General features: G+C 49.3%; 1 protein-coding gene across 1 annotated transcript in view; it reads right to left on the bottom strand.

The window, feature by feature from the left end:
* Positions 1-1,994: 1,994 nt before the first annotated feature.
* Positions 1,995-22,806, bottom strand: part of Slc28a1 (solute carrier family 28 member 1) — a 43,829-nt gene continuing 23,017 nt past the window's right edge. The window contains exons 10-18 of the mRNA XM_038313908.1: positions 20,796-20,876; positions 17,756-17,881; positions 9,584-9,714; positions 6,772-6,940; positions 6,491-6,688; positions 4,319-4,400; positions 3,325-3,423; positions 3,109-3,220; positions 1,995-2,786 (exon numbers count right to left, since the gene is read on the bottom strand). Of these exons, the coding sequence (XP_038169836.1) occupies positions 2,714-2,786; positions 3,109-3,220; positions 3,325-3,423; positions 4,319-4,400; positions 6,491-6,688; positions 6,772-6,940; positions 9,584-9,714; positions 17,756-17,881; positions 20,796-20,876 (1,071 nt within the window). The 3' untranslated portion in view covers positions 1,995-2,713. The remainder of the gene's footprint in view (positions 2,787-3,108; positions 3,221-3,324; positions 3,424-4,318; positions 4,401-6,490; positions 6,689-6,771; positions 6,941-9,583; positions 9,715-17,755; positions 17,882-20,795; positions 20,877-22,806) is intronic.

Genomic DNA, 22,806 nt, shown 5'->3' with positions numbered 1-22,806 from the left:
ACCGTGCCAAGCCTCAGGGACTCCTTGCTGCTCTCCATGACCCCTTCAGGCCTTCAAAACCAGTATGGCATGCGAGTCTCTTTCACATTGCCATAGTCTGCTGCCAGCTGGATGCACGGCCTTGACACTCCAGCTGGCCACCATTTCTATATGCCCATCTTGAGGAAATGCTTCCCAGAAGATTTTAACTCAATGATTCTGGGTTCTGTTAATCAGAGCTGATTTTTCATGCCAGCTCACCAGCCCTGATTGTCCCAGTAAACTAACAGTTTCACTTCCATGGACTGACTCAAATCATACAAATAGCCTTGCTAGTCTTTGAGGGGCTCTGAAGCTTCAGAAGCCGGGTCTCCACCATCTGCATTTCTCTCAGGATTCTTGTCTTTCAAGTTTCCACAGAACAGCCCATTAAGTTTTAAGCACTCAACAATTTTTCCAAAGTCCCAAGGGCATCCACAATCCTCTCCAAAACCCATAAAACTCTTCTCTCTGGTACCAATCTCTTGAGTTTCCTTTCACCGCTGTGATAAAACTGACCAAAACCAGCTCAGGAGGAAAGAATTTATTTGATTTACATATCTCAAGCATAGGCCATTACCTAGGGAAGCTGATGCAGGAGCTGAAGTAGGGACCACAGAGAAATGCTGCTTACTGACTTGTTCACATCTTGTTCAGTTTGGTTTCAAATACAACCCAAGACCACCTACCTAGCGGTAGAACCACCCACAGTGGGCTGGGCCCTCCCATATCAACACACAATCAGGAGAATGATCCACAGACTTGCCCATAAACCAGTGGAAGCATAGACTAACCAGCTCAGGGGTCTTTGGATATTTGGAAACACATATCAAAACCCGACCTAATGGGCTCAAGGCAAGGCATGAGGAAAAGAAGCAGCTATCTAGTTACCCAGAGGAGTTCCGCCAACACTGGTGGCCTAGCAGAGAAATAAACACATCACTGATGACCGAACTTTCTAATGCCCTGGGTTTAAAACCTGCCTCTCCTTCTTTCCAGCTGTTTCATTGGGCAAGGTGTTCAACCTCTCTGGGGCTCTGACTTGCCAACTAGGGATAACAATAGTGCCAACCTCACAGGATTGGCACAAGGACTTAAAGAAAACCCTATAAAGCACTAAGCGTCCTGTCTGATCCCAGTCTGTGCAATCTAGTGCCACAATGAGGGAAAATAAAGCAATATGACTCTGAGGTATTTGCCCAACTGTATTCTGTGACACCTTCAAAAAGATACTTCCTTCAAGAAAAGTTCCCAGAGCTGAGGGTGCTAATCCCAGCATTCAGGAGACAGGTGGGGGTAATTAAGCAAGTTCGAGGCCAGCTTGGTCTATACAGTGAGTTCCAGGACAGCCAGGGCTGCATAGTAAGACCCTGTCACAAACAAACAAACAAGCAGAAAAGAACAAAACAAAGAAACTTCTTGGGCTGACAGATGGCTCCTCAGGTAAAGAGCCGTGCAAGTCTGAAGACAAGACTTGAGTTTGATCCTCAGAATCCATAACATACAAAGGTGGAAGGAAAGAACATACTCTCAAAGGTTGTTCTTTTTTTTTTTTTTTTTTTTTTTTTGGTTTTCGAGACAGGGTTTCCCTGTAGTTTCTAGAGCCTGTCCTGGAACTAGCTCTTGTAGACCAGGCTGGCCTCGAACTCACAGAGATCCGCCTGCCTCTGCCTCCCGAGTGCTGGGATTAAAGGCATGCGCCACCACGGCCCGGCTCAAAGGTTGTTCTTTGATCTCCACATGTGTGCGGTGATATGTGCACACACACACAAATAATAGTTTTAAAATTATATATTATTATTATTATTTATTATTATTGGTTTTCCAAGACAGGGTTTCTCTGTGTACCCTTGACTCTCCTGAAACTCTCTATGTAGACCAGGCTGGTCTCAAACTCAGAGCTCCACCTGCCTCTTCCTCTTGAGTGCTGGGATTAAAGGTGTGCGCCACCACTGCCCGGCTGCATTTTGTTATTTTTCATCGGGAGGGTGTGGGGGCATTGCCATAGTACACATGTCGAGGTCAGAGGACAACAAGCAGAAGTCATTCTCTTTTACTACGGGATTCAGCTCATCGAGTTTAGCGTCAGATGCCTTTACCAGCTGAGGCCTCTTGACAGCTCAAATAACAAGTTCTTAAGGGTCAGGTTTAATGGGCACACCTGCACTCGACAGCAGGAGGATCGGGACCAGCTACAGAATGAGCTGCATGAGACCCCATCTAAAAACCAAGACAAACTAACCCTGTCTAACTTTATTTAGCTCAGTGTTCCAAACTGAGTGGGTCACGGGACCCTCAGACCATGGCACCCACTGAGATGTTGTCCCACAGGATGCGGGTTTAGAAAGAGCTCTGGGAACTGAAGTCTGAGGCTTGGGAGGGAGCAGGGAGGAGGCCTGGGGCAGGTGCACATGAGGACGCTAAGGAAAGAGGGCTAGAGAGGACGGGAATGTTAGCCCACAGAGCGCACGGGAGCAGAGGAGATGTGGGGAACTCACACTTGAAGAGGTAGGGCATGGAGGAGCAGTGAAGCGACCGGGAGTGGGGGTGGGGCTAGGGGTGAGGGAGGGTTCATTCCCTGTAGCACCCTTGCCCGGTTGTAGAATGGAAGTACTGATGAGTCCCACAGCCTCCTTGAGGACAGACACTTCCCGGGCTGAATGACCCCTGTGGGTAGGAAGATGTTCAGGTCCAGCTATGTGCAGATCGTGCGATTGTAAAACCGACAGCAGTTGTCCAGGGCCTCGGGGCTGAACTCCAAGCTGGTGCTGAGAAGAAAGCGAAAGCCACAGTAGGACATCCAGGTCACTTCTGTGACAGTTCATAGACTGTGCGGCCCTAGGAAAGTCGCTCCATATCTCTGGTCCACCTTTCCACCACAGCCTTGGTCTTTAAGCCTTCATTCCCTGCTCCCGCCCCCGCCCCACGCACTCCACCCTGCCACCCCCGCCCCTCACAACTGGGGCAGCCCGAACGTTCCTCCTACCCCGCCCCCTAGTGCCGAAAGCACGAAAGCAGGTAGGATACTTCAGTCTTGGACTCTGTGACTGGAAACCCAGATTAGCCACCACCCACGGCCCAGGCGCTCACCCCTGGAAGACCTGGCCACAGCACTGGTACACCTCAAAGCTGCTGCTGCTGAGGGTCTCGTTCAGAAGAGATACGCAGTCCACCTCGACCCCTCTGGGCACGTAGAGGATCCCTGTGGAGGGAAGCAGCTTGGAGGCTTAGCCCGGGAGCCAACCCTGCCCGCCTAGGAGAAACCGGGACGCGGGGTTCTGAGCCTGGTGGACACGCAGCACTTACCTGCCACACAGGCGTTCACCAGGGACACAAAGCCCCCAGTGATCAGTGCCCGGAGCACAATCTGGGAGAAGTCACTCCTCCGCTGGGGCACCAGAGAGCCTGCAAGAGGGGCAAGAGAGCTCAGGGTCAAGGAAACCACCCACCCCACCCCTCTGCCCACCTCCTGAAGCTCTGGCACCGCCTCCTCTGCTGAGTAGCAGGAGGGCAGATGTGGCCCTTCATTGTCCCCTGACCTATCAAGAAGCTTTCAATAATGTCCCCTTCACCCCACGCACTGTAGGAGGAGGTGGAAAAGAAGTTGGTTTCTCTTTCTCTTTTTATGAGACAGGGTCTCACACAGCCCAGACTGGCCTTGAACTCCTGATCTTCCTGCCTCTGCCTCTCCAATGTAGAGATTTCAGGTATGAGCCACTGTACCCTGCTGATCTGGTACTGGAGGTTAAACACAGTCTCCAGCATGCAAAGTAAGCACTCTAGCAACTGAGTGACATCCCCAGCCTTGGGGTATGTGTGTGTTGTCGTTTGTTCTGTTTTGTGACAAGGTTTCATATAGCTGAGGCTGGGTTTGAAGTCATGATTCTCCAGTTTCAGCCTTCTGGGTGCTGAGATTATAGATATATGCTACTATGCCCAGCTAGGAAGATGGGTTTGGGGTGTGGCGGCATATTGATAAACACAGGCCAAGCCGTTCCCTGGCAATCACTTCACTTCTCCAACACAAAGTTTTACTCTCTCTAAACCAGGCCAACTGCAGCTGTGCCCATCTGGGCTGAGCCACACTCACGAGGGGCCTTCCTCTCCCTGGCTGTGAGGGCACAGTGGGAAGCAGAGATGAGCCAGAAGACTCACATCGAGAGGGGAAAAAGTGGGGGAGCAGGAAGGGGACATGGTGAGGGTGTCCTTCATCAACCTATGCTCACTGTCCCCATCAACACTTCCCAGCCATCCCCATTGAGCGGGAGGCTCCTGGCTGCTTCAAAGGCCAGGGACTCACTCAGGCCTCCGAGCATGATGCCGATGGAGCTCAAGTTGGAGAATCCGCAGAGGGCGTACGTCGTCAGGACTTCTGCTCTGACCTGGAAATACAGATTACAAAGAGGCCTCACCCCAGGCCATGAAGCCTCCCTAGTCCTTTTTTCTTTTTTTTAAAGATTTGTTTATTTTATGTGTATGCGTGCTCTTTCTGCACGTACACCTTTGTGCCAGGAGAGGACACCAGATCTCATTACAGATGGTTGTGAGCCACCACGTGGGTGCTGGGATTTGAACTCAGGACCTCTGAAAGTGCAGCCAGTGCTCTTAACCTCTGAGCCATCTCTCCCTCCCTAATATTAATTCACTCAATTCCTTTATGGCCTTGGGGCCCTTCAGGAGGCTCCTTTGCTAGTCTTATTCTCCCACTTTAAGGGAGCTCCCACTTTACTGCCTCAAAGACCCAGCCCCTCTCTCAGCTGTCCTTCGGCCTATATCCTAAGTGCCCACCTTTGGTTTGGGAGACAGGGCTTCAAATAGTCTTAAACTGGTCTCGAGATAATTATAACTGAGGATGACCTTGAACTCCTAACCCACTTACACTACCTTGCCCATACGCTACCACGCCCAGTTTGTACGGTGCTGGGGATGGAACCCTGGGCTTTGTGTGTGGCCAGGCAAGCACTCTACCAACTGAGCTACACCCTCAGCCCCCAAGCTTGCTCTGAAGTACAGAGGCTTCCAAGGCTGCTGCTTTGTTTCCGGTGGTGACAGCAGCGAGCCCAATGAGGCGTTTAACCACATGCTCGTTAGGAAAGTTGCTGCGGGCTTTGCGTGGAGTTCTGCTCACCCACCTGAGGAAGCTCCTGAAGAAATGACCCAGGGGTCAGGGAAAGTTCTATACACTGAGAGTCATTTCAACATTGCCATACACACAGCCAAATAAGGAGTTCAGATGAATGACCCAACAGCACAAGACTGGTAAATACTGTGAGACACTCAAATTTGAGCCTGTGAGATGGGAAAATGCTTGCTGTTAAGGCTGACAGTCAACTGTCAATCAACTCCTGCAAGTTGTTCCCTGGCTTCCATATGTGCAACACACACACACACACACACACACACACACACACTGAAATGACTAGTATCAAATAATTTAAAGATACATGAATTTTGGAGCAGGGCATGGTGGCAAATATCTTTAATCTCAGCATTCAGGAGGCAAAGACTAGAAGACTAGCCTGGTCTACAAGGGGAGATTCAGAGCCAAGGCTACATAGAAAAACCCTGTCTCTTAAAAAAAATGGGGGGGGGGGTGAACATAAATTTCAAATGCATAGCTCAGTGTTTAGTATGCACAACAAGTGTTTAGGATCTTATCTCCAACACTGAAAATAAAAATCTACATACATTTTAATGATGAGGGAGAAAGCTGGCCTATAGTAACTGTGAATTCTGTCTTAGAAAAAAAAAAACAAAAGAAGCTGCTCGTGGAGGCTCACACCACTAATCCCCACACTCCAGAAGGATCAGGAGTTCAAGGCCATTCTTCCACGTACCTTTGGCTAGCCTGAGCTACACGAATCCCTGACTCCCAAACAGCAATGAAAAAGAAAAAGATGGATAAAATAGCAATAGTCGTCATTTTAGGATAGTGAGATTACAGATTTTTTTTTTATTCCCAACATTATGTTCTGACTTTGTATTCTTTCAGAAAGGTGAATGTCATATAGGTCTTCTGTCATTTTGTTCATGGTGGTGTTTTTAGAATAAATGTCAATGAAAAAAGCCAAGCCCTAGACTGCACACCATGTGTACCATCAGGGGCTGTGGTGTAGGGTCTCCCAGCTCACTCGTTCTTTAGTTCACCAGGCAATCCCACATGCCCCTTTGGGGGAGAGGTGGCAGGCGTTACATCCCTGTTCTCCAAAAGAGAGGCATGACACAGTAGCTCACCCAAGGCCAAAGCTAGCAGTGGCCCATCTGGAACTTGGTCTCAGACAAATCTCTTTCGGGAGCTCACAGTGCGGCCCTGATGTCTGTCTGGTCTGCCAGGAGAGCAGGGTATGGGTGCTTAAGTGTCACCTCAGTGTGCCTCTGGCAGGCCCAGAGAAACACAAAAACAGTTGCCAGGGGCCCTAGGGAATGAATGCTGGGCCATCCCCGCACTGCCAGGAAGGAGTGGGGCACTCACAGAGATCCACTGTTTCTGGTCACCGAGCCACTCCTCAGCCCCTGCCAGGCGGCGCTGTTTGTACTGGGAAAGCTCTTGATAGGCCACAAACTCATTCAGGAACAGTTTGACGCCCAGCAGCTCTGCCACCACCGGACAGTCCTCCCAGGCCACGCCCATCAAGAAGGCCACAGGCCGCAGGATGTAGGAGCAGATGAGCTGAGGATAAAGAGATCTGGGTCAGACAGGGTCCCCGTCTGTCGTTCCCTACCCTGAGACCCTCCCCTCCACCACAGCCACACCTGGAAGCTGAGTCCCTGGATATCCACCATGTCCCCCAGCCAGGAAAGGGCAGCGTTGATGAAGGCCAGGACAGCCAGGATGGCAATCAGATTGGCAGCAATGTTGGCGACGACCTTCACTGAGATGGCAGCCCCAGAGCTGGCTGCTTCCACGAGGTTCCGAGCGTCTCTAGCATCAGGATCAATAGGTGTCATTACTAGTATGTCCCCAGAAACAGGAAAGCCCCCCTCCCCATTATAGGTCCAAAGAGGGACCTTGGACAGAGGGTTTCAGAACCGAGGAGGCTTGTTTTCTTTCCAAGACAGGGAGAGGAAAGAACTTCAAGAGAGAGATAAGAGGAGGAAAGGGGGACCTGCTGGTCAAAGAATGAGGAAAACACCCAGGTTCTGGGCTGCACTGCAGGACAGTTGATAATCCAGTGCCTTTGGTCACTTGCAAGCAGGCTGACCCTAACCACACTGTGCTGTAAATTCAAGCAGGCTGGCCCCAACCACACTGTGCTGTAAATTCAATATTCCACTTATATTTTGAGAATCTGAGACGAGGGGAGGAGGAAGGGGAAAAGATTTTAGCTTTTGTTTTATTTTGTTGATTCAGGGTCTCTCTATGTAGCCCTGGCTATCCTGGAACTCATGATGTAGACAGGCTGGCCTAGAACTCATAGAGATCCACCAAGTGCTGAGATTAAAGACCTGTACCACCATGCCTGGTCTCTTATTATTTTTATGAGTCGCCTGATGAAATGAAAATGTTTTTGATATATTGGTTAGAGCAAAAGATCTTATTAAGAACATCTGTTTCTCTTTATTTTTAAAAAGCGACCAGAAGCCAGGCTTGAGGGCACACACCTTTAATCCCAGCAGATCTCTGTAAGTTTGAGGTCAGCTTGGTCTACATAGTGAGTTCCAAGCCAGCTATGTCTAAAAAAGAAGATGCTTGCTGCCAAGGCTGATAACCTGGGTCTGATGCTTGGGACCCACATGGTAGAAGCAGAGCTGACAGGGACCAGCCTGCTTTCAAGAGGCCAGAGATACACTGAGCTATCATCTTCTGCCTTGCAGCCTTTGCAGAAACCTGATCTTGTCTCAGTTCTGTGACCAGCAGCCCCCTTTCCCTCTTGAGGTCCTTTTCTTTCTCTGAGGGTCCTCTGAATGTCCCGGAGCCTCCACACAAGTGCTGTGACACACATGAACACACTCATGCACACATAATCAATAACGGAAATGCAACTAAAGATGCCAAGGGGCTGGAGAGATGGCTCAATGGTTAAGAGATCTTGCTGCTTGCAGAGGACTCGGGTTCAGTTCCCAGACCCTGGCAGCTTACAACTGTCCCTACCTCTAGCTAACTGGGGGATCTGTTTCCTTCTGCTCTCTAAGGGCACCAGGAATGCATGCAGTACACTTACATGCAGGCAAAGCCAATCATATACATAAAATAAAAAGAAATAAGCCTGTAAATATGCATGTGTATAAAGAAGTTTACTAGAAAATATATAATAAATGTTAAGCATGTAATTCAGCTGGTGGAGTGCTTGTCTAGCAGGTGCAAGACTCTGGGTTCGATTTCCCAGCACCCCATAAATTGGATGTGATAGTACACCTATAATCCCAACACGCAGGCAGTAGAGGCAAAAGGTCAGAAGTTCAAGGTCATCCTCAGATACCCAGCCAGTTTGAGACTAGATGGGATACTTAAGACCTTGTCTCAAGGTGGGGAGGGGCACAGGGAGGGGAGGAGGAAGAAGAGAAGAAAAAGAGAAAGAGGAAGAGGGGGATGATAGAGGTGGTTTACAGTCTATTTCCACAGGAAAGAGCAGCCCCAAAGCCTCAAGATGTGTGAATAACTCACAAGAAGTTTGGGTAACTCACACGTGGGTCTTTTCCACTTCTGAGGATTGAGACAGGGCCTCACAGAGCCTAGGCTAGCTGGGAATTTACCATGTAGTAAGGATGGCCTCCAATTCCTTGCCTTTCTGACTCCATCTCCCAGGTGCTGGGATCATGGACATAAGACACCACACCCAGAGTCTTTTCACCAGTTTTAAAGGATTGTCTAATAGTGATGGCTAAGACCCTGACAACGGCCTGTTAGGACCTGACACGCCACTTATCAATGTAAGGCTGCCACCTGGTGGTCAGGGGTCAGGCGTGCAGCGATGGTAGCAAGGAGCAACACTGGGCCTCATCAAGAACTGAGCCCCACTGGGTGAACCTTGATCAGCCCTTTTTTTTTTCTTTCTGGTCAGAAGCAGATTATGACTTGAAAAATGCAATCAGTACTTGTTGGGGTTTTTTTCTTAGTTTTGTCCTGTTGATATATGAGTCTCACTGTGGAGCCCAAGTTGGTTCAGACCTTGCTATGTAGTTAGGCTGGCCGTTTTCCTACCTCATTCAACAAGTCTGTGTTCGGGTTGGAGAGATGGTTCACACGTTAGAAGTAACTGGCTGCACTTCCAGAGGACCCGCGTTCAATTCCCAGGACCCGAATGGAGGCTCATAACCAACCCATATGGAGGCTCATAACCTAAGCCACATGGAGGCTCTGGTTCCAGGGGATTCCATACCCTCTTCTGGCCTCCTCAAGCTCATGATGCAGATACAGACACACAGGCAAATACTCACGCATAGTAAATAAATCAACTAGTTCTTTAAAAAAAAAAGTCTGTTTTTGCTTGTGAAGCCAAGGTAGCAATGGGAGAGAGAGCTCCGTGGAAAGTGGAAATGAGGCAAGGACAGCACTGTTCCTTTCTACCCCTGCTCCCCCACCCAGGACCCATGCCCTCTGTGATAGCCCCCCTGCTGCACTCACCCATAAGTCAGCTTCACCCCTTCCTCACTCCGGAACTTGGACTCCTCCACCTCCGGGTAGACCAGCTTGGAGAGTGCCAAAGCGCAGGGGGCTGCCATGACGGAGGCAGCAATTAAGGAGGCGGCATCGATCTGCAAGAACAACCAAGAGGGTGAGCCAGGGCCGGCAATAGTAGAGTCCCTGGCTAGCATGCACAAAGCCCTGGATTTGATCTCTAGAACCACAGAACCAGTATGGAGGTGCGTGCCTGTAATCCCAGCACTCAGGAAGTAGGAAGAGGAAGGTCAGAAAGCCAAGGTCATTCTCAGCCACACAGTGAGTTCAAGATCGCCCTGAGAACCTGTCTCAAAAATATAAACAAATAAATAAATAAATAAATAAATAAATAAATAAATAAATGACGTGAGGTTATATGCGACAGGTAGTAGAAATGTGGCAGAGGGACAGGCTCTAAATTTACTCCATTAGTATGACCTCACTGTATTACTGCTGGCATGGCCATTAATAATCCCTTTTATGTTCTGAGGCTTTCTCAGTACTTCTGCAAGGGCCCATGGGATGGCTGAGCAGGTAAAGGCACTTGCTGTCAAGCCTGAAAACCTGAGTCCAATCCCTGGAACTGACATGGTGGGAGAGAATTGACTACTGCACGTTGTCCTCTGCCTTCTACTCACACGCACATATGTGCACACAAATGATACACATGTAAGCCAGGCAGTGGTGGTGCACATGGGAGGCAAAGACAGGCAGATCTCTCTCTTTTTTTTTTTTTTGGTTTTTTCGAGACAGGGTTTCTCTGCAGCTTTTTTTAGAGCCTGTCCTGGAACTAGCTCTTGTAGACCAGGATGGCCTCGAACTCACAGAGATCTGCCTGCCTCTGCCTCCCGAGTGCTGGGATTAAAGGCGTGCGCCACCACCGCCCGGCTGCGAGACAGGCAGATCTCTTGTGAGTTCGAGGCCAGCCTGGTCTACAAAGTGAGTTCTGGGACAGGCTCTAAAGCTACAGAGACACCCCGTCTCAAAAAACAAAAACAACAACAACAACAACAACAAAAAGATACATGTAAAAAAATACTTCTTCAAGGTAGGTAGCACAAGTGTTATTACCCCATTTATATGCAAGGAAGCTGAGGCCCCAGAGGAATAACTATGCTTTGCTCAGAATAATGGAAAAGGGAGAACTGAAATCCAACGTGGGCTTTCGCTCCAATTTCACCGGTCCTCCTCCTCATCTAGGCTGTCTCTCTTTGACCACTAACCACCCCCGGCTGAGGAGTTTGTGACAGATTCAGACAACACTCCAGAACTGAGAGATGGGATGGATGCAAGAGGCGGCCCCTCCCCTCAACACAGCACAAGTGTTGGTACAGGAGGGCAGCCCCTAGATTTGATCTCTGAGTGCTTATGGTGACAGGAAGCTCACCACTTCAACGCACCCACCACACTCGCTCCTATGCTAGGGAGCTCTTTTTCTCAGAGTCAGACTCTTCCACTACCCGGGAGGCACTGGGTCTGTCTCCGGCAATCACACTGGACAGGCACCCCGGCAAGATAGTAGAACACCACCAACTCAGGGTGAAGGGTGGGTTGCTTCCAAGACACAGACCCTCGCTGCCCCAGTGACAGATGAGACAACCTCCACCTCTGCTGCGTTAATCACCAAAAAGTGAACTCAGAACCTGCCCAACCATCTATCTAACAATGAGCAAATGGCCTCTAAAACTTCGTTTATTCCGTGTGAATGAATGTTTTGCCTATATGATGGTGCATCGTGCTGCATTGTAGGTGCCTGGTGCCTGAGAAGGCCAGAGCAGAGGACCTCCAATCTCCTGAAACTGGAGTTACAGGTGATTGTGAGCTGTCATGTGGGTGCTGGAACATGGTTCTATGTAAGGACAGCCAGGGCTCTTAGCCACTGAACCATTGCTCCATCCTGAGAATGATCTCTAGGAAATGATGCTTCTCAGGGTCTTGCAGTAACATAGGAACATGCCCACAACAATGCATGAAGACTGGGATTGTAATGCTGGGGAAACCCAACACCAAACTGCCTAGAAAGAACTCCAGAAACAAGTCCCCCAAAGTTATCGGCACATTGGCTGTCCCTGGTGAGCTGGGTTTGAAGTAATTTTCTTCCCTGATGTGTTTTGATAGCTTCCAATAGGTCCACAAATCTATACCATTTTTATAAACAGGTCTAGCATCAAGAAGTATTGGGTTCCTTTCCTGGCACCATGCCAGCTGGAAACGGTGGTGCGGTCCTGTAATGCTAGTACTCTGGGGATGATGGGAGAATCAGAAGTTCAAAGTCATCCTTGGTTGCACAGTGAGCCTGAAGCCAACCTAGACACATGAGACCCTATTTTAAAAGGGGGTGGGGTTGGAAAGATGTTTCCACAGTTAAGAATGCTTGCTATTCTTAAAGAGGACTTGAGTTCAGTTCCCAGACCCTCATCAGACAGCTCAAAACAAATGGCCTTTTCTTGGCATAATGACATATGCCTTTAGTCCCAGCAGAGGCAGGTATATCTCGGTGAGTTCAAGACCAGCCTGGCCTATGTAATAAATTCCAGGCCAGTTAGGGCTACACGGTGAGCCCCTGTCTCAAAAGATGGAGGAGGGAGAGGAGATGAGAGAAGGAGAGAGGTGAGTTTGCATGGGCCAATGAAAGCAGAAGTTATGAGGGAACAGCCAGGAAGTGCTGGGGAGGAAGAAGCAGGCCTGGAGATCTTCAGGATCTCTGCAGGCTCCGAAATCCTCCTTCTTTTTCCAAACTGCTTGCTTCTCCTTAGCCAGAAGCAGAAACTGCACAGAATGTGAAAATGAAGTGTCACTCACAAAGGCTCAAGTGTTAAGGCTTGGTCCTCAGTCGATGCAACAGAGGAGTCACTGATGTACAGCAGCGAGGGGCTCGCTTCACCAGCAGGCTAATCCATCAACACACTGAATCAGAGGGAAAGCCTGGTCGGAAGAGTGGGTCACTGGGACACACCTTTAAGTGTGTATCTTTTGTCCAGACTCCTCCTCTCTGTCTCTCTGCTTTCCCTGGCTGCCATGAGGTAGGCTGGGTATATTGTTCTACCGCACCCTCTCTTCCATGTTGTTCCATCTCAACGCAAGCCTGCAGTGAGTATGAGTGGGAACCTCTGTAGGCATGATAATTAAAAAGCTAAACCTTCATTTTAAGTGTTTCTCTGGGGTGCTTTTTCATAGCAACAGAAAACCCACTCACACACCATGAAACAAACCTGTGACGGCTCCAACTCCTCTGCCACAAGCACTGGATGGCAGGCCCAGGACCCCGATCCTTCTCCAAGAAAGGGCGATTTGCACAGGTGCCCTCTTTGAACTTTCAGGGATTCTCTGGTCTCCTCCCTGACGGCCCAGCTCCAGTGTAGACAATACTACACCTGCAGTCCGGGGCTTCTCTGTCCGCCAGCATGGATCCTGACCTATTCTTCAGCTTGAAGAGCACACCCGGTTTGTAAGCGTCGATCTTAGTGGGGGTCACAGATTCCAGAGACACTGCAGTCCCAGCCTCAAATCCCACAGCGGCCATTCCCGCTCTTCTCAGAGAGGCGGAGACCTGCATGCAGGCTGGGAAGCTGGCCCTGCTTCATCCCACACCAGCCTACTGAGCCTCTTTCCCCCAGCCCTGTCTCTAGGAGCTCAATCAAGAATGCCTTCCATAAGCTACCTGGGCCCCCTTCTACCCAGGTGTCCCCCATGGAAAGGGGACAAGAGCACACCCCCTTTCAGAAAGGAAACAAAGGAGCCAGTCACCGGGCAGGTTTCCCATCTTATGCTAACTACCTTTTCGGAGCTACGCTACGTGTTTTCTGCCCATCCTCAGTCCACCTACGGCGGTCAGGCGGCAAGGCCAGCTGCCCATTTTACAGGTGTGGAAACAAAACGACAGAGTCACGTTGCCCACTCAGGATCTTGACGACCCTGTTCCACTTGGGGACAGATCAGTACGAAACATGAGTGGCCAACTCCTGAATGTTTCCCCCGACCAGCTTGGGTTCAGAGGCCCCTGCGCCAAGAGACCAGTCTGCTTGGATCTGTAGTAAAAGCTGGTATCTAGTCTACAGCCTTGGAACAACGGCATAGTTGGAGATGGATGTAGCAGTCATAGCAGAATGATTCAAGTGGCACTTGGGGTTGTATGACAAAAGAGAAGACCTAGGCCACCGCTGTCCAACACAAACATGATGGAGAACACAAATACACTCTTACGCCTGTCCCATGTCTTTTCCATAGCGTCTCATGTATCTCAGGCTCGTCTCAGGCGATTGATGGTAACCTCGAACTTGTGATCTTTCTCCTCTACCTCCCCGGCGCTGGGCCTCTAAGACATGTGACGTCACACAGGAAGGCACCAACACATTTACTGTGGCCAGCAGCCACATCTTTTTTTTTTTTTTTTTTTTTTTTTTTTTTTTTTTTTTTTGTTTTTCGAGTCAGGGTTTCTCTGCAGCTTTTTTAGAGCCTGTCCTGGAACTAGCTCTTGTAGACCAGGCTGGCCTTGAACTCACAGAGATCCACCTGCCTCTGCCTCCCGAGTGCTGGGATTAAAGGCGTGCGCCACCACCGCCCGGCAGCAGCCACATCTTTTAAAGTGCAAAGGAAACCAAGCCTGGGAGGAGCAAGTTAGTAACACTAGTTGGGAAGCTGAGGCAGGAGGTCATCAGTCCAGGCCAGTCTAAATAACTCAGTGAGACATTATTTAAAAAAAAAAAATGGCACCTTAACTCAGTGATACGGCATTTGCCTAGCATTTGGGATAGAGGCCCCCGGACAGAGAAGAAAGAATGAAAGAGAAGGAGAGAGAGGTCTAGTTCATTTTAAATATATTTTAGTTAACCCAGTATATCTCCAAAGTCTTTCTTTCCACCCACATAATAATATAAACTTATTTAATAAAGTTTAATAAAATCTTAATTTCTTTCTGTGCAAAGCCTCCCACACACCTCCTTTCAAACTAGCCATGTTTCAAGTGCTCAGCAGCTCCCAGTTACAGCGTTGGTCAGGTCCTAGAACTAGCCAGACACCCGCAATGGGAAGGATGTGGGCAAAAGGTCAGAACTGCGGGGAGACGGCTCAGCAGGTGAGAGCACTTGTCTAAATTAGTTCAATGCCCAGAGCCCATGGTGGAAGGAGAGAACCAGCTCCCAAAGTTGTCTTCCTCCCCCACACACATGCCTTTGACATGTGCGTCCCTGTGCTCATACACAAACAATAACAGCAAAAAAAAAAAAAAAAAAAAAAGAATCTGTGCACTGGGAATGTAGGTCAACAACTTGCCTGGCACGTACAGGGTCCTGAGTTTGAAACCCAGCTGGACAAAAAGAAGACTCTGGGGGCGGGGGGGGGGGGGGGGGGGCGAGTCTCCATGGATATAGGGCTGGAGGCCAGGCAATGACCTGCTAAGGGCAGGTGGGGGCAGAAGAGAGCTTCTCTGCTGCCCAGGAGAGGAGGCCTGGAGCAGGGAAGAGGGGAAGAGGAAAGGAGGGGGAGGAAGGGAAGGGAGAAGGTCAGTTACATCCTTTCCCGCCCCGTTATGATTGCAGCCTTGGGCTTTCCCTGGGGAGCCTGTGGCAACCCCCACACATCTGTAGGGCTACAGAGGAGGGGTAGCCAGGCTGTCAGCTGGGAGGAAAAATGTCCCCAGGGGCCAGACCTGGACTCGTGACTGAAAAAGAGAGGAAGGAGCAGAGTGTTAAGCCAGATGGTGGAAAAGGGATAAAGGTCTTCCGGTATGGATGGTCTTTGCCTTAATGGCTCAAACAGATCATTTTTACATTGAGGTCGTCTTAGAGTGATAAGCGTTTTTGTAGAAATTGCACTTGGCATTTTGAATCGTGATCTTTCCTAGGCTAAGCAAATGTAGTGGGGGATGCTTTCTGGCAATGCTGGTGGTAGCAGCCAGCCAAGCCCCAGATCCAGGTCTGCCCCCACATTCAGGCTGGGGGAAGGCTTAGTGCTGACAGTATATTGTCTTCAATGGAGCAGGTTAGACATATTCCATGTATTTTCATAACGATACATTTGTAGATGTGTTTACCAGGCATAGCCCACTGTACACTCAATACAGCCAACTAACTGTCCTTAAGTTTTCTTTTTGTTTTCTTTTATTTTATTGAAGTGGGGTTTCACTATGTGACCATGGCTGGCGTTGAACTTATAATCCTCCTGCCTCAGCTTCTGGAGTGCTGTGATTATAGGTATATTTTTTTAGTGTGGAACTCAGGGCTTTTCAGATGGTCAGCAAACGCTATTTGTGAGATAGATCTCTTGTCTTTTAAGTCCTAGCAAATTACTGAAGGTCTCTGCAAAGCTCACATGGCTAGAGAACATGGGACTGATTCCTAACACTGACCATGAGGCCCAGAGTCAAGCTAAGGCATTTGAAGACCTTCAGCCGTGAAAATAGTATGTCCAATATGTCGCTATGAGAAACACTTCTGCGAACAAAGTTTGGGGTTTCAATTTTTCTTTGTTTGATTTTTGAGGCAGGATAGCCTCCAGATCTACATGTAGCTAATGACCTGGAACTTCTGATCCTCCTGCCTGTACCTCCCAAGTGCTAAGATTACAGCTCTTAAAAAAAAATATGGGGCTAGGGGGAATGGCACATGCTTTCAATCTCAACAATTGGGAGGCATATCTCTGTGAGTTCTAGGCCAGCCTGGTCTATAGAGCAAGTTCAAGGCCAGCCAGGACTGCATGGAGAAACCCTGTCTCAAAAAAGCAACAACCAAAAAGTGTGTGTATCCGTGTGCACAGCGTGAGGCTCTGGGGGTTGACCTTAGGTAGTAGAGTCAGGCTTGGCAGCAGGTGCTTTCCGTGCTGTATCATCTTGCCCACCTGGGTTTGGTTTTAACAGCATCTTTACTATGTAGCCCAGGCAGTCAGTTCTGAACTAAGGACCTTACTGCCTTAACCTTTAACTGCTGAGCCATCTCTCCAGCCTCTAGTTTGATTCTTTGGAGAAAAAAAAAAAATCTAGCCTTGAAATCCAAATCCTCCTGCCTCCAGTTCACAAGTGCTGGGGTGAAGGCCTGCACCACCACCACCAATTTAGGATGTGAGCCTTTTATAAACTTACTTTGAGGCTGGAACACAGCTCAGTCTGTGCAGTGCTTGCCTAGCATCTCAGTGCCCTGAATGTGAACCCCAGCATCACATAAACCAGGTGCTGTGGTGCATGTCTGAACTCCTAAACCTTGGGCTAAGGCAGGAGGCCAACCCTAGCTACACTGGGAAACCCTGCCAAAAACACCAAACCAGTCTCACGCTGTGGTCCACTCCTTTAATCCCAGCTCTTGGAAAGCAAAGGTAGGAGGATTTCTGAGTTCAAGGCCAGCTGGTCTACGAAGCTAGTTCCTGGACAGCCAGGACTACAATAGAGAGATCCTGTCTCAAAACAAGCAAACAAAACATCAAACCAAACTGGGCATGGTGATGCACACCTTTAGCCCCAGCACTGAGAGAACTGAGGCAGGCAGATCTCTGTGAGTTCGAGACCAGCCTGGTCTACAGAGTAGGCTCCAGGCCAGCCAAGGAGCTGTCCCAAACGACAACAAAACTCACCAAACCCACAACAAATGCTTCATTTACTCCCATAACAGGCAAAGATATCTATGATAGTTACAAAGGGGAAAAAAATATCAGACTGGAGCTTTGAGTGTGAAATTACAAGCAGGTACACTGGATTTCACCAAGTATCAATGCCAGGTGCTCTCTCAGGGACAAAAACTCCTATCTGCTCGTGCTATTGCACTATGAACTGGGGTCCAATTCAAACCACTGGATTGGCCCATGAAAGCATTATGACATATATCATCTTTTAGGAGCAAAGGAAAGACATGACCCCCCCCCCACACACACACAAAAGCCTCAATTTGCTCATCTAGAAAATGGGGATATTAGAGAGCCCAGCATAGTGCCCAATACATAAGAGCTTAGTAAAGGGAATTCTGGGAATCTGCCCAAGGAGCCACGTGAGAAACCTGAGCAAGTGGTTCAGCCCAACAAGCCTACCTTGCTCAGGCAAAGCTGGGTTTTGAGACAGAGAGGGGACACCCTGAGCTGCTGTGACCGTGTGGGGGTGTTAGAAAGGCAATTTCAGGGCTTTGGCATAACCAAGCAACAGAAGCTTCTACCTACCCCAAAGGAGATATAGGCGCCCAGGAGGCTGCCGGCAATAGTGGCATAGCCTCCAGTCATGACAACGTGAACTTCGGAGAGTGTCATGTCTGCCAGGTAGGGCCGGATGAGCAGGGGAGCTTCAGTCTATAAACAAGACAGACGGTAGACAATGAGCAGGGGTATCTGGGCCTCTCTGGGTCCTCCCAGCTCTGTGGAAGGACCTCCACACCACACTCTGGTTCACAATGCTCCCTGTGTTGACACTTACTATGTGCCTCAAACCCAGGCACCTCCTCATGGCTTCCTACCTGAAACAGAAAAGACCCTCCTTTCCCAGAGGAGCAAACAGAAGCCTAAATGTCTGTGGATGCTAAGGGGAGTACCACTAAGAAAGGAGCTGGGTAGGCAACAGGCATTTGCTCTGGGACCTGTGGGGAAGTCTGGGGCCACTCTGTGCAGTACAGCTATGGAGTCACTGGCGTCTCGGTACTGCTCTGCAGGGTAGGGAGACAGAGTATGACGGCTAATCTTCACAATCACCATGGAAACACACCTCTGGGTGCATCTGTAAGGGTGCTTTCAGAGAGTTCTAACTGAGGAGGGATGACCACCAACCCTGATGTGGATGGCATCATCCCACAGGCTGAGGCCCCAGGATGAATTCAAAGTAGGGAGTGAGCTGAACGCCAGCATCCCTCTCACTCCGCCTCCGACCGCTGCCTTCCCGTCTTGCCAGGCAGTCTCTGTCAGGATAGACTGTACCTCTAAACTGTGAGTCAAAATGAGCATCTCCCTCCTGCCTTAAGGTGCTCTTGCCAGGTATTTCATCAAAGGGACAAGAAAAGTAAACAATACAAGGAAGGGGCAAGAGCTCCTTCCTGGGAACAGGAAGTGGGCGGGAGGTCCAGGGGGAGGAGCCAGGTAGAACCATGCAGTGGTTTTAGAAGGTGATAGGCTGTAGGGAGATACGTGAGAAAAAAGGCCTCGGTTAGGGAATAGGCCTCTCTGAGGAAGCAGCATTGGATTAATGTTAACTGAGACAGGAATGAGCCAACTACAGCCAGGTGGCTCAGCAGTCCACGCAGAACAAAGGCCTGGGACAGGAATTAGCTTGGCCAAGTCTGAGAAGTGCTGAAGAGGAAGAGGTTCTGTCACAGAGTTCTGTGTGTGAGGACTAGTTTGATGTGGAGGCAGATGAGAGCAGATGGTAGCTCAGGGGGAAGAAGTTCACCATTTGGGCAAGGCATGGTATGAGGGGTGTGTGTGTGTGTGTGTGTGTGTGTGTGTGTGTGAGTGTGACTAGGATAGAACCTCAAGAGTTTGCCCATGTTAGGCAAGCCTTCTACCACTGAGTCACACCCCTAGCTCCTTGTACCTGTCTTTGACAGGTCACTCAGACAAATGTCTAAGGACGGAAGCAGGAAGAATAGGTAACGATTGTGGTGGTCCAGGAGACAGGCAGCATGGCTCACAGCAAGGAAGAAGGACAAGACCAGAGATGGAGGGATGTAGAGGCGGAGCGAGGGACTTGGTACCAGGCGGGATGCACGGATAGAACAAAATGAGGAAAGCAGAGGAAGGCGAGTGGCTTTCTGAGCTGTCTGAGCAACCCATGGAGATGTGGCTGCTTCCCGGGAGTCGTGAGAAGACACAGCTGTGCCAAGCGGGGGAATCCAGGTTCTGTTTGGTGAACCTGCAACATCTCTGAGTTACTATCGAGTCAGAGGGGTAAGAAACCTGTCAGACCACCATTCCCGAGTTCGGGGAGGAAGGATGGGCTCAGGGCTCCAGATAGGGGCCTATATCAAGCGTTTACAGCCAAGGGGCTACTGTAAAACCTTGGGGAATAGGAGGCCCGGGCCTGCCATGGTTAGAGACTGTAGTGGTGTCAGCAAACCTTGAAGGCTGCTCACTCCATCCCTCCCTTTGATGAAAATTAGGCAAAGAGCCAGAGGTCTAGGGCAATTGGAAAACAGCTTAGACACAGTAATGTATGTTGGGAGCTTTTTACGACAGCCAGCCTTATACCCACTGCTATTGAGGTTCTCAGCAGAAACAGGCTGTGTCTCTAAGTTTTCATAATAGTCGGCTTTCTGTAGTTTGGGGTCCTCCTCCTCTTCTTGGACCTCAGTTCGAACATGTTAAAGAGATTTGGGTGGTGGTTCACACCTGTGATTCAAACACTCAAGAGATAAAAGTGAGAGGATCAGCAGCTGAAGGCTTTTATCCCAGGACTCAGAAGGAAGAGGCAGGTGGATCTTTGAGTTCAAGGACAGCTTGGTCTACAGAGTGAGTTCTAGGACAGCCAGGACTGCACTGCGAAACCCTGTCTCAAAATACAAAACAAAACAAACAAAAGCCTAAAAGGAGAGACAGAGACAGATAGACAGAGAGAAGGTGGGGGTTGTTTTGGGAACAACTTGTCTGCAACCACTTCTGTCTGGAACACCAAACATGCAAACTATGAAGCTCTTTGAAATTAGCATGCTTGCACCATAATAAAAAAAAAAAAAGGTCAACATTTTCTCAAACTGTCCAGTGAACTAAGAAATCGCTTGACAAGGCTATCTCTCAGGGACTCCCTGACTTGCACAGTTTTCTTTCTCATGAAGGTTGGACCTGAAGAGACTTGGGAGTCCTGATGCCTACAGAGCCATAGTTATTCTGAAAAATACATTTTAGACAGAGGAAAGCCGAGAGAAATGATACAGTGGAAAGAAGCCTGCTCAGGAAACAAACAAACAAAAAAGTTAAATGTTGTCGTCACTTATCCTTGGGGTATCTTCGCCAAACCATTCATATCTTGCTGGCCTTAGTTTGCCCATCTAAAGCCTGTGAGTCTCTAAGCTGATGACAACAGCCTAGGCTGGAGTGGCAGAGGTGCCGAAAAGGCCATGTCCGGGTTTGGCATGACACAGGCAGGGCATGCAGCCACCAAACTGAGCATCCCTGGGCAGCAGCCTCTGATGACCTGGAGACAGATTCAAATAGCTCTCCCTTGAATTAAATTGGATCCCTGCCCCACCTCCAGGCTGGTGTGGGTAGCTGCAGCACGCACCTGGCTCACAAAGATGTTTCCTGCCACACTCAGGGTCTCAGTGGCTGAGGTACCCATGGTGACCTGCATCAGCCAGGCAATCTGGAAGAAAACAAAGTGCTCGTGAGTGGACACTGGCAAGCGCAGACTCAGAAAGAACTGGGGGACGAAGGTACCTTAAAAGTCTTCCTTCCAGCTCAGGGCGCTGTGGTGGTTTGAATGGACTTTACAAAATTCATGTTGAAATTTAATTAGCACTGGGGCAGTATTAAGAGGTGAGCAAGAGGGGACTGGGGAGATGATGGCTCAGTCAGTCAGGTACAGACTTTCGCTCCCGTGTAAAACACATGCGCCTGGAATCCCAGTGCTGGGAAGATACTGGGGGATCCCTGGGACTCGCCAACCAACCAGCCTAGCCACATCAGTGAGCTCCAGGTTCAGCGAGAGATCCTGCCTCAGAAAATAAGGGGAAGGCTCAGCCAATCAGTGCATCGGGTAAGGGCACTGGCCACCAAGCCTGATGACCGAGGTTGATCCCCAGGACCCACGCAGTGGAGAGAGAGAACCAACTCCTCCTCTGACTACTATACAAGTCTATGGCACACACATACACACACACACAAAACAGAGATTTTATTTTTGGATTTGTTTTATGCCTGAGGCTTAGAGAAAAGGCATCAGATCCACTGGGGCTGAAGTTACAGGGAGCTGTGATCTGCCAAGGTGAACACTGGGAACCTGACTAGGGCCTCTGCAAGAACAGGACATATTCTTAGTTGCTGAGCCATCTCTCCAGCCCCCAGATAAATAATTTAAAAAGAAAAAAAATGTTAGTTGGGCTTGGTGGCACACATGTTTAATTTTAGCACTCAAGAGGCAGGCAGATCTCTGTGAGTTCAAGGCCAGTCTCATTCACACAGTGAGTTCTAGAACAACCAGAGCCACATAGTAAGACCCTGTCTCCAAAAATGTCTTCACCATAAAGTCTAGCCTAGCTTTCCTCAGTTACTTCACTAGAGACTTCCTTTTCCAAGTAGTGTTTGGTAGCATGCCACGGTCTAGAGTTCAGCGGAAGGGGTTTGGGACACACTGTACTAGAAAGTTCTTCCTTAGAACATTTCTGCTCTGCTGCCACCACGCAGCCTGTCCTTGTCCAGGCTCTTGTCATAAGCGTTTGGAAATAAATCCCCTCCTCTCTTCCTCTCTTCCTCTCTTCCTCTTGTCCAGGCCCATCCCTCTGTCCCTCTGTCCCTCTGTCCCTGTTGCTGAGGATTCAAGCCTTGCACTTTGCGGCTTATAGCAGTACTGTGTGTCCAAGTCCACGCTTGAACACATTCTCCAGGTTTAGGGATTGTCCCCTCCCTGGATTCTGCTGGATGTGCTCTTGACATAACCACAGGTCACTTTTTATTCTTGCTGCCCTCCAAAGGCGCTGACTTATTCTGAGCTCTGTCGGCTAAACCCTCAGCACTTTCTGCCAGGTCTGACGCTGTGCAAGGCTATTTCCAGCATCCTGATGTGATGCACATCTCACACACCTAAGCGCCTTTGGGCTGCCAAGATGGGTCAGCAGGTAAAGGAGCTTGCTGCCAAGTCTGACAGCCTGAGTTTGAACTCCAGGTCCCGTACGGCAAAAGGGGAAAACCAACTCCCGCAAAGTGTCTTCTGACCTCCACATGTGTAGCCTGATGTGTATGCATGCACGCATGCGTGTATGCACACACACAATAAACAAACAAGTAAACAAATGTAATAGGCTTTTTAAAGTAAGCACATTTATACCAGCTAAGGCCAACGTGGCCTGATGTTATCATCGTTCAAGATCATTTTGGTATAAATAATTTTTCTTCTAAAGCCTGTGTCGCCTCACAGACCCCCCACCCTCCCTCCCATAGAGACTGCACTGAATTTTGATGCCATTTTCCCCCAGTGTTTGGGCAAGAAACCTTCTGAAGGGATGTTTGATTAGAGCAATAGATTCAGAAAGAATATGAAATGTGGGAGCAGAGGATTCTGGGAAGGCATGGCCTCC

Source organism: Arvicola amphibius, chromosome 12 (genome assembly GCF_903992535.2).
Source record: "Arvicola amphibius chromosome 12, mArvAmp1.2, whole genome shotgun sequence".
NCBI classification, from domain to species: Eukaryota; Metazoa; Chordata; class Mammalia; order Rodentia; family Cricetidae; genus Arvicola; species Arvicola amphibius.
The sequence above is the reverse complement of the archived record's forward strand: the minus strand, read 5'-3'. Positions and strand labels throughout refer to the sequence as shown.